The 12,266-nt window shown below is 42.7% G+C and overlaps 1 protein-coding gene across 2 annotated transcripts in view; it reads right to left on the bottom strand.

Annotated features, from left to right (window-relative positions):
- LOC124148997 (alpha-N-acetylgalactosaminidase-like) overlaps positions 1-11,953 on the bottom strand; it is a 67,112-nt gene extending 55,159 nt beyond the window's left edge. The window contains exons 1-7 of one of the 2 annotated variants that reach the window (XM_046520330.2): positions 11,699-11,930; positions 8,598-8,772; positions 8,173-8,347; positions 7,411-7,496; positions 5,913-6,077; positions 3,725-3,922; positions 1,172-2,279 (exon numbers count right to left, since the gene is read on the bottom strand). In XM_046520330.2, the coding sequence (XP_046376286.2) occupies positions 2,022-2,279; positions 3,725-3,922; positions 5,913-6,077; positions 7,411-7,496; positions 8,173-8,347; positions 8,598-8,772; positions 11,699-11,853 (1,212 nt within the window). In that variant the 5' untranslated portion in view covers positions 11,854-11,930 and the 3' untranslated portion in view covers positions 1,172-2,021. Of the gene's footprint in view, positions 1-1,171; positions 2,280-3,724; positions 3,923-5,912; positions 6,078-7,410; positions 7,497-8,172; positions 8,348-8,597; positions 8,773-11,698 lie in introns of those variants that run through there. The other variant, XM_048389108.1, reaches the window with a different exon arrangement.
- Positions 11,954-12,266: the final 313 nt, after the last annotated feature.

Here is a 12,266-nt window from a genome sequence, read left to right as displayed (position 1 = left end):
GCCACACACTGTAACATTGACACAGCCACACACTGTAACATTTACACAGCCACACACTGTAATATTGCCACAGCCACACACTGTAACATTGACACAGCCTCACACTGTAACATTGCCACAGCCTCACACTGTAAGATTGCCACAGCCACACACTGTAACCTTGCCTCAACTACGCACTGTAACATTGCCACATGCTGTCCTGTAAGATTGTCAATTCTTCGCAGGTTCCATGCAGAACGATAAACATATAGAGCGTCAGCATCTGTGAGAGAGTGAATATTGTTCTACGCATCACTCAGCAGTATTCCAGCAGCATAACGTCCACCTGTGAAACGCGAGTCTTGGCCAGGCAAACGACTGGTTCCCGTCATGTCACACAACCAAGCAAGTCATCGAGCCTAATCACCTGATCCATCTTAGTCGCATCCTACGACCAGAGACAGAGTGCTTGGGACATATGTAACAGGTTTAATAATTAAAAAGATTATTCCTATGTATATGTAATATACGTCATTCTGATAAAACTTTTTCATTCTCGTCTCCTTCTTCTTCTTGAGTGGAGTGGGTGATGAATAGGGTGTGTTTCTTTAGGATTTTATCGAAAATAATTAATTGTGTTCATGACAATTCATATTGGACAAAAGAAAGAAATAGTTTTCCACAAAAATTACATTGTTGCAATGTGTTGTTCATAAAAAAAATATTGGCTCACAGTCTTAATAAACAAATATCTGGTTTTGCAGCCGTAACTGAAAACAGCTGTAAGCTGGTCTCAATACAAACTCCCAGCCCCAAAGCCAGAATATTAAATGGATGGTCCCTAAACTCTCATTCATATGAACACATCCAGTAACTTTCCTAACAATTTCTAAGCGTTTTGCTTTTCAGAGAGAATAATGAAGTCCGCTCTGGTATAAGGATGCAATGCGTGACATTTGATGTTCGTTATAACCCGATTGTGTGGTTTGGTCATTGTGCTTATTCTATCAACCACTTGTTTTTAAGGACTGTTATTGACAAGGTAACATAACAATCACTGGAGTACTTTTCAACCTGTTTTCACGAATACGCCTTTCAGCTGTTACTAGATCCTCCTCCTGCTGCCATCTGCAACATTGTCCGAATGACTACACAATACAACGTTAACGACTACTGTAAAACTACAACTAGATTTCTGTCGCCAGCGAATTTATTTCAAGGTTATTTCACGTTAGGCAGATCTCACGCAATTTCTATGAAGTTCACACACGTACGCTCGCACGCACGCACGCACGCACGCACGCACGAACGCACGAACACACACACACACTCGCAAAAATCCTTCGAACATGCATCATTGACATCTTCTGGGACGTCATTTGTTACAGTTCATGTGACGTTGCTTTGACGTTCCAATGTTACATTTTTCCAATGTTACAGTTTTCCAATTGTGACGTCCTAATGTGACAGTTTTCCAATTGTGACGTCGAATAGTTATGAAATGTTGTTCTTTAATTTTAGTCATTGTAACATCATTAGTATGTAGTTGGTGAAAGGGGAATATCTTAAACTTGATGTCTTTCCCAGCTGCGCATGTATCAAGGTGGGTGGCGAGAGCGTTACAAATGGTTCTGGGATCTTGTGTTTGCGGAATGTGTACACGGTCTCTCTCTGTTCTTCTGTCTTATATCCTGATATAAAGTTAGACCTCTGTAAAATTAGACCTCTATGACCTCAATATGAACACCATTGGAAGATCTGTAACGTAGTGTCACGTTTCACTGAAATATATGTATGTGTATATATGTTTATGTGTATATTCTCCAAAAATGGACTTACAGCACGTCATTAGTCGATTTCATTTCAATGTAAACGGACACATGAAATCTTCATTTCATCTACAGCATTAAATGTCCTATGCATAAGGAACCTTCAGTTTTTATCGCACAAAAACAGGCCAAGCTAATCCTCACGTGTTTTAGTATTTATGTACAAATGACCTTTAAACATCGGTGAGATAATATTGCCTTATGCTATGCATATCAAAGAGGCATTGCCCGGACCAGCACAATCCCCGTAGGGTTGACAGTCACATTGAACTGACCGCTCGGCTTGTACATGCCCATACTGACGTCATCAAAAACGTTAGTAACGTTATAGCCATTCTGATTGGCCAATGTGATGTCCGCTAGGGTCAAGGACATGCGTGTTGGTGTTCCAGCTGAGTTCGGGTTGAAGAAAGCTACTGCATAACTTCCGGGTTTGACCAAAGGTTTCAGCCAGACCTGCACGTTTTGAATCTGCATTGGACAGAGAAAATACATTCGTGAAAACAGAACTATGCACATGTAGACACCGACATAGACACCGACACAAGCAGACAAAGACACCGATACAGACACATACAGACACAGACAGACAAAGACACCTCCCCCTCCCCCCCCCCCCCCCCCCCCCCCCCCACACACACCGACACCAACACTCACACACACGACACCAACACACACACACACACATACCGACACCAACACACACCGACACCAACACACACACACACACCGACACCAACACACACACATACCGACACCAACACACACACACACACCAACACACACACATACCGACACAATCTTTTCAGTCGTTCAATCGTTCAATCGTTCAATCTTTCAATCCATTCAATCTTTTAATCTATTCAATCTGTCTGTCCATTCAATCCATTCAATCTATTCAAACCTGGAATTACAGCTTTATGATGTTGGCTATATTGATCCCCACATCATACAAACTATCGCAGACTTCACACCAAAAAGCTATCCAATTGCAATTCGATTGCAATCAAATGCAACCCGTATTCCTGGGGAAAGGGGTCATTCGGCTGGGACCGCGGCCGGCAAAGCAACAATCCACATTGAAACTAGTTTCGTTCACGTGACAATCTCATGGCACAACACAAGATGGCGGCAGACGAGATCATAGTTGGTTCCGTTTGTTTTCATATCAAATAGTGTATTCCTCATTTCTGGTCAGCAGAGAATAAAACCGGACGTCATGTTGGACGAATTATTTGCGGCGGGGTCTGACGTTAAACGGTTTACGGTAATTCATGGCATGACCAGTGCATTGCTACTCGAGCTATGAGTTCGGTAACAGAATAAACCGAGTCTTGATTGAAAATGGGGTAATGTGACTGAAACTTCACACATAGACAGTATGGAATGTACCTTCATTCTGTGTAATTTTCAAGCTTGGAATCGTTCTTCCAGTGATATGTGTAGTAAAATCGTTTAATCGTTCAATCGTTCAATTTTCCAATCTATTCAATTTGTTCAATCTTTCAATCTATTCAATATTTCAACCTGTTCACTATTTCAATCAATTCAATCTTTCAATCTTTCAATCTTTCAATCTGTTCAATCTGTTCAATCTGTTCAATCTTTCGATCTCTTCAAACTTTCAATCTATTCAATCTGTTCAATCTTTCAATCTGTTGAATCTTTCAATATATTCAATTGTTCAATCGATTCAATTGTACAATCTATTCAATCTTTCAATCTGTTTAATCTTTCTATTTGTCCAATCTTTCAATCGTTGAATGGTTCAATCTTTCAATCAGATCAATCTTTCAATCTGTTCAATCTTTCAATCTGTTCAATCTTTCAATCAGATCAATCTTTCAATCAGTTCAATCTTTCAATCAGTTCAATATTTCAAAAGAGACAAGGGGTTCGTTTGGAGTTCCTCTCACCTCCTTTATCATCTTAGCTCCCTTTACGAGTGGGTCCTGGTTGATGGCAATGACGCCCTTGTTCTGTAGAATGGACTTGGCCTGTGGTCTCATGGTCCTCAGATCTGCGGATATGTAGAGTGGGGCGGCAAACATCGCCCACATCCCGAAATGAACCTTCTCCTGGTCATAACTCAGACTGAAGTCCCCGATAATCAGCTGAAACACGACAGGTCGTCAGGCAAAATATGACAGTTCATGATGCGCGTTTCCAGGCCAAATGAAACCGAATCCTCTTGCTCTCATTATACCTACGTGTATGAGCGAGAGGAGAGCGAGAGAGGAGAGAGAGACAGGTGAGAGTGTGAGAGAGAGGAGAGCGAGAAAGTAGAGCGAGAGAGGAGAGCGAGACATGTGATAGTGAGAGAGAGAGAGGGGAGAGCGAGAGGGGGAGAGAGAGACAAGTTAGAGTATGAGAGAGAGAGACGTGAGAGTGTGAGAGAGATAAGTGCGAGAAAGGAGAGCGAGGGAGGAGAGAGAGACAGGTGAGATTGTGAGAGAGAGAAGAGCGTGAAAGTAGAGCGAGAGAGGAGAGAGAGACAGGTGAGAGTATGAGAGAGAGAAGAGAGAGAGGAGAGAGAGACAGGTGAGAGTATGAGAGAGAGACAGGTGAGAGTGTGAGAGAAAGGAGAGCGAGAAAGGAGAGCGAGGGGGAGAGAGAGACAGGTGAGAGTATGAGAGAGAGAAGAGAGAGAGGAGAGAGAGACAGGTGAGAGTATGAGAGTGAGAGACAGGTGAGAGTGCGAGAGAAGAGAGCGCGACAGGTGAGAGTTTGAGAGAGAGACAGATGAGAGTGAGAGAGAGGAGAGCGAGAGAGGAGAGAGAGACAGGTGATAGTATGAGAGAAAGAGAGAAGAGAGAGACAGTGAGAGTATGAGACAGAGAGACAGGTGAAAGTGTTAGAGAGAGGAGAGCGAGAAAGGAGAGCGAAAGAGGAGAGAGAGACAGCTGAGAGTTTGAGAGAGAGACAGGTGAGATTGTGAGAGAGAGGAGAGCGAAAGAGAAAGACAGGTGAGAGTGTTAGAGAGAGGAGAGCGAGAGAGGGGAGATAGACAGGTGAGAGACAGGTGAGAGTTTGAGAGAGAGGAGGGCAAGAGAAGAGAGAGAGACAGGTGAGAGTATGAGAGAGAGGAGAGTGAGAGACAGTTGACAGTATGAGAGAGAGGAGAGAGAAACAGGTGAGAGTATGAGAGAGTGAGGAGAGTGAGAGACAGGTGAGAGTATGGGAGAGAGGAGAACGAGTGAGAGAGACAGGTTAGAGCGTGAGAGAGGGACAGGTGAGAGTGTGAGAGATAAAGGAGAGCGAGAAAGGAGAGCGAGAGAGGAGAGAGAGAAGGTGAGAGTGTGAGAGAGAGGAGAGCAAGAAAGGAGAGCGAGAGAGGAGAGAGAGACAGGTGAGAGTATGAGAGAGAGGAGAGAGAGACAGGTGAGAATATGAGAGAGAGGAGAGTGAGAGACAGGTGAGAGTATGAGAGAGAGGAGAGAGAGACAGGTGAGAATATGAGAGAGAGGAGAGTGAGAGACAGGTGAGAGTATGAGAGAGAGGAAAGCGAGTGAGAGAGACAGGTGAGAGTGTCAGAGAGAGGAGAGCGAGAGAGAGAGAGACAGGTGAGAGTGTGAGTGAGGAGAGCGAGAGAGGAGAGCAACAGAGGAGAGAGACAGGTGAGAGTGTGAGGAGAGGAGAGAGAGAAGTGAGAGTGTGAGAGGAGGAGAGCGAGAGAGTAGAGTGAGAGAGAGAGACAGACAGACTAAGAGAGAGACAGAGACACAGAGAGAGAGAGAGAGAGAGAGAGGGAGAGAGTAAACCTAACGGAGAGCGAAAAACAGTGATTTCGTCATAGGGAAACGAGAGAGAGGGCATGAAACAGAAACGCGACGTGGGAAGAGAGACAACGATAACGTGAGACATAAAGGAAGAGTGTGGGAAGGAGTGGGAATATACAGATATATACGAGAGGTGAGGAGAGTAAGACCAACAGTATCGAAAGGGGGACTGGGGGCGAGAGAGAGAAAAAACATGAGCGACATGGACGATTAAAGGTGAAAACACGTTTAGATAAAAAAAAAAGGGTTTTAATCAGACATAGGTAAAATGACAAGGGATAAGATGGTATTACGCTGTCAATTAATGCATGTTCTCCCCCATTACCTCATCTGGATCGTTGATGGACCCTGGACCTGATACTGAGATGAAATCCCCGGCGTTTTTGGCATAGTGTTGGATCACGCCGAGGACGGAGGGCCAGCTGTCCTCTAAGTCGTTGAAGGTCCTCCAGCTGTTGCAGTACTCGCTGTTGCGGGTGTAGTGGGAGTGCTGGAAAAACGCACGTACCATTAACAATTTTTGAAGTCAACTAGTTTAGGATATTGCAATACAGCACAAAAAAACATTACTGATGAACGGTGAATTGGGTTGTTGTGTTAGGAAAGCCCGAAGTGACGCAGGTCTAAAACATTTAAAACTTTAGAGAAACCCACGAGCACGGGGGTGATGCTTAAAAACCAAGGAGTATAATCAGGGCGAACTGGGATTCGAAACCACTATATTGTGGAACAGAATTTGATGTTTATTATAGTAATGGATAACAAGTTATTTCCAAATGGTGGTAGAATTTGCAGATATGGTTATATGGCAGTGTAATTTATTGTTGAACAATGTTGCAATTATATCACAATAATTTTTTAATTTGAAGTTGAGAGTCAGAAGAAGCTCATAGCATTGTCTTTTGATAATAGTTAGTTGTCAGGAATGTTATACACTCTAACGTATGCAGTGGTGTGGAAGTTACTATATTTAGATGCTTTTTGGAGTCGAGTGTAATCTGGAATCTTTTTCACCCTAGACATCCAGCTTAGGCTATTTTGGAAGCTTGACCACTGTTGCTGCTAGGTGAATATTACTACCACTGCTATCATATGCTACACTGCAATTGTATTTGTACTGCCATTACATTGTGTACTGTCACTGTATTGTGTACATCCTTTGTAGCAATTTGTATAGACTTGTAAACCTAGTTCATTTAACGTGTATAAGGGTTAGTTTAATTTTGACTGAAGGAGAGCGCCATTTTGGTTCTTCTAAAACAATTTGGGTTTTTAAAATGAAATGAGAGTGACTTAATCTGGACATGTTTTAATCAATCGCCTGTCACATTCTGAGACTTATTCAAGTTTCTTAATGTAGATAATCCATGGAATTTGTATCTCTTTTATCTATTAAGCGTAGAATAGAGCTTTATCACGCACAGGCCTTGCAAAGCTGTGCATCGTCTCTTATTCAAGTTGTATCCCTGAGAGTGAGTGATTATCCTCCTCAATGGCGCTATTGACACTACCTTTGCAATGTATCGTATGTTATTCAATCAGCTAGAGAGAAAGGTTCCAGGAGGAATTCAGGTCAATCATGTAACGCTCACTCAATCTTTCTCCCTTCACACTGCTATTGCAACTTATTGTTCAACACGATTTAATACCAGACCTCTAATCAATAAACAACACATAGTTGTCTTCATAATCACATGTATGGTGCTTGCTGTGCATAGTTTAGCACAGTATTGTAGTTCACTGTATGTAATGTTTGATTCATACCGTTTCGTGCGGTGGTTGACGGTTTGCGCTGCAGCAATCTCTACTTGTAATATATATACCTGGGTCTGGTCTCCACTCCACCATTCGCACGTGTAGAGGATAGGTCGGCCAGTCGCGTTCAGACTTTGACTCATTAAGGGGAAATCTAAAACATACAATGTCCTACATAAGACTTAAGGAATACTCCTGGTCATTTTTGCAAAGTACTCTCCTCCTGAAAATACCCAAAGAAAGCATATTCAGACAGCATTGAATTGTCATGGAGCAGGCCAAATGTATGAAATCGTAAAAACAGTAGGATACACACTCGACGGTGACTATTTCTTTTTTTTATCAGTATTAAGCTGTGATGAAGAAGTAATTTTAGTTCGAAACTAACGAGGCCAACATGTTTCAACAATTATATATGACGTCACAATTCATATTTATATTACGTCAACAATGTTGTTTGTATTACGCCAAAGTGTACAACGTCTTAGACGTGGATCACATCGGGCTGTCCACCGACATTAAACTGACCTGCCATTATATAACAGAAATATTGTCCAAAGCGGTGTTAAACCAAAATCACTCAACCTTGAGTGAGTGAGTGAGTATGGTTTTACGTGGCTTTTAGCAATATTCCAGCAATATCACTGCGGGGGAAACCAGCACTCGCCTTTGAATCACTTAGATCGACACACTAGGTTACATGTGTTAGGTACGTGATGTGTATTTTCGCATCACAAGACACAACGCATGACCTGTCCATACTTTCTATAATAGATAAGATGAAGAATGAATAAAACGTCTATTCGAGGCTGGTAAAAGTAATATCTTACGTATTGCCGAGCGGTTCGGGTCTGTGTTACAGCCATCAAACTTGAGTAAATCTAGTTCCCATTTTGCAAATGTCTCGGCGTCTTGCTTAATGTAGTCCTGACTCCCAGGGTACCCTGCGCAGGTCTTGGTACCAACGTCTTCATAGATACCCAGTTTTAGCCCACGGGAATGGACCTGTGAAGAGAATCTTGTCGCCTTCAACAGTTGTGTAGCTTTATGTTATTTGCAATGCTTCGGCAACATGATAAGTCCATTATCAATGCTCATTTATGCTTATCAATGCCATAATTATTAGAACGCTCCAAAGATTGATAAAGCCCTCTTCTTACTTTTTATACGATCATTGGTGGATCATTCAAGTAGATCTTGAACATGGTGTGAAATGTATTTGCAATGTATTTTTTATCATGAATTATTTTCTTACATATTCAGAGAGACCTAGGATTCCATTAGGGAACCTCTCTGGATCTGCCACGAGGTTACCATCAGCGTCCCGGGATTTGGAGGGCCAGCAGTCGTCGATGCCGATGTATTCGTAGCCGAGCTCGCGGTAACCCTCCTCCGCAATAATGTCTGCCATCTTCATGAACAACTTCTCGCTGAAATTAAGTATGTTGCGGTGATAAGTTGTGTTGGAGCACACGTAAGAATGACTAAACACAACCTTCGACCTGTCAACCTTTCCAAACGCCCCAAGCCACACTGACACATCTACCACCCTGAACCCCGAAAAAACAAAGAGAAATTTCTCACCTCGCATCTCCTAAAGCACAACCCTAAAGCCCGAAACACAAAACCCCAGTCATTTGAATTATTTTCTTGGCCCACAATGCTTCACAAATTGTTGCAAAACAATCCAACAAATTCGCGTTTTCTTCACATCTTTTGTTGACTGAGATTTACAAATATATGTACAAACACAGTCCTGTTTAAGAACGGACATAGAAGTGTTAAATAGGAAACTGATGACGATTGATGCATCATGTGCCCTTGTCTAGTGATATCTTGGCTTGATTATCCTAATAAAAACACTTCTTTTCACTTCCTGCTATGCCTAATTTCAGGTTCTGACGTTTGTCTTATGACACGCTTTGAGCATGTACCATCGCATGGTATGGGCGCTTCAGTAACGTGCATATATATACATTATCATGTCATGAGTAACGCATCTTTGACCAGAACTTCATGATATCATCCCGGGTCACCTGTCTGAGGGAAGCCCACAGTGTCGCAGACGGTACCCGTTTGCCGCTACGTTGGAGTCCGCGATCATGGTTGTTTGCAACTAAGGTGAAACCCACGATCATGGTTGTTTGTCACCACGGTGAAACCCACGATCATGGTCGCTTGTCACCACGGTGAAACCCACGATCATGGTCGTTTGTCACCACGGTGAAACTCACGATCATGGTCGTTTGTCACCACGGTGAAACCCACGATCATGGTCGTTTGTCACCACGGTGAAACCCACGATCATTGTCGTTTGTCACCACGGTGAAACCCACGATCATGGTCGTTTGTCACCACGGTGAAACCCACGATCATGGTCGTTTGTCACCACGGTGAAACTCACGATCATGGTCGTTTGTCACCACGGTGAAACCCACGATCATGGTCGTTTGTCACCACGATGAAACCCACGATCATTGTCGTTTGTCACTACGGTGAAACCCACGATCATGGTCGTTTGTCACCACGGTGAAACCCACGATCATGGTCGTTTGTCACTATGGTGAAACCCACGATCATGGTTGTTTGTCACTACGGAGGAACCCGCGATCATAGTTGTTTGTCACTACGGTGGAACCCGCGATCACGGTTGTTTGTCACTATGGTGGAAGCCACGATCATGGCCGTTTGTCACTATGGTGGAACCCACGATCATGGTCTTTTGTCACTATGGTGGAACCCACGATCATGGTTGTTTGTCACTGTGGTGGAACCCACGATCATGGTCGTTTGTCACTATGGTGGAACCCACGATCACGGTTGTTTGTCACTACAGTGGAACCCGCGATCATGGTTGTTTGCACCTACTCTGGAACCCGCGATCATAGTTATGCTGACTGACCAAGCGTCATAAGCAGAAAAGGATCTACGATGCATCATGTATCCAGGAAATTATAAAAGAACACAGCAAACTTGATAATTTATGAAAGGAATACCAGGAAAAAACTCATAGTTGAAAAAATATTCTATCCCAAAGATAAATCCCAAGGACTGGTCGTAAGCCAGGACACTTTGTAGTGTTTGTTGTCAAAATGATTCTGACGAATGCCGGAACTCACTATATATAAATACACAAACCATGACCTTGAAGGTCCATGAAGATAAACCAGATGACTATACAGCGCTACATGAATGCTGTGAACATAATCTGTGACAGGTGATAAAAGGCCATGATAAACCACGCCACCCATCTGCTTAGACGTATTCCTTTTTGGAATCGTCCGTCCCTGCAAAATTATCGTCCAGTCAGTTTTTATAGCTTTTTCTGTTAATTATTCACACATATTTTAGGGTCTGAAATAAATACTTTTTTGGAACATTCAACAGCACAAGCAGGTTTAGACTTAAATGTTCTACTACCGCTCATACATTGACAATCCACAGTTTAATCGAGTTGTTCAAAGTAATAAAAATAGAAAGTGTTTTGAAGATTGATAGATTTTAAAAAGGCTTTGATAGTTTATGGAGAATTGGTCTTTGGTGTATCCCTTAAGATGCTTTTCCTTAAGACATCTTGACATTGTTTGCCAATAGATACTGGAAGATCGAATAAAACTCACTGGCATTGAAGATGGATTCCACTATATTTATAAATGCAAATATTTCGATGAACAAGGCGAAAAATGCAATTCCAAAATGAGTGAGTGGAGTGAGTATGGTTTTACGCCGCTTTTAGCAATATTCCAGCAATATCACGGCGGGGGACACCAGAAATGGGCTTTACACATTGTATCCATGTCGGGAATCGAACCCGGGTCTTCGGCGTGACGAGCGAACGCTTTAACCACTAGGCTACCCGACCGCCCCAATTCCAAAATGATGTTCATAATGATCAAATATGTTACAATTTCAGCAATCATTTAACTGCCATTAGATATCTAGTCAAAAGAAATTATGTAAATATGTCTTAAAAAACCTCTCGATTAACCCCTTTCCGCCTCTATAATACTGTTTGTACCTTGTATGCTGATGTACTCCGCCAGAGAGAAATGTTTTGTTCTGTCAGAAGTGACATTCTGTTCTATTCCGTCCTGTTACTGCAAACATTTCTCATTTACGACATCTCTGCAGAACTTCAGTTTAGGTTACGTTAAGGAATCATGTATGCCTTGCCATATGCCCCATCCCCCCCCCCCCCCCCCCCCGAAACTTTGCATACCTGCTTCAACGAACGTTTACCCCAATATTTCGTTAATATATTTAGCATTTGAAATTCAATTTATAAGGTTTCAAAGGTCTCCTCAGTAACCACAAGGAACGTTGATCCAGTTTCAGGTATCTTGTTACAAAACATACCTGATACAGTTATCCGGGTCATTGACGCAGTCCGTGTTACACCGAAACCTCTCCCAGTCCAGGAAACCCATGGGCGGGGTCAGGGCGACGCCATTGTTCAAAGCCTGGGACACCCCAACGCAAGCCAGCAACACCAGTAGACCAAGATCTGCCATCTCCACTAGTCGTAAGAATGGGTCAGCTGTTTTATGGACTAACTACCAATGCCCGTTATTTATAACCTATGGAAACTTCACAGATAAGCATATCAGGAGAGATAGGATAACACACGTTGTCCCGGTATAAGGTCGTTTGATATTCTGGTAAATCCTATTATCTCTAGAAGAGAATTCGGTCTCATAAAGGTTGTGTAAAATAGGCCTATCAACAATAGCCATGCAGCACAAGTAGTCCCGAGTGTGATTAACTCCGTATTTGTTTGAATTTTTTTAAAATTTCCATAAGACATACCGCCCTTACATCATTGTCATCAAATGAAAGCGTCGTGCATCTGGTCTTGAAACTTGCAGGGCGTGGAAAGTACGGTAAGGTTCATCTGGCGTTATTACGTTTATACATCAATGATGGG

This window comes from Haliotis rufescens, unplaced genomic scaffold (assembly GCF_023055435.1).
Source record: "Haliotis rufescens isolate VD_foot unplaced genomic scaffold, xgHalRufe1.0.p SCAF_8, whole genome shotgun sequence".
NCBI classification, from domain to species: Eukaryota; Metazoa; Mollusca; class Gastropoda; order Lepetellida; family Haliotidae; genus Haliotis; species Haliotis rufescens.
The sequence above is the reverse complement of the archived record's forward strand: the minus strand, read 5'-3'. Positions and strand labels throughout refer to the sequence as shown.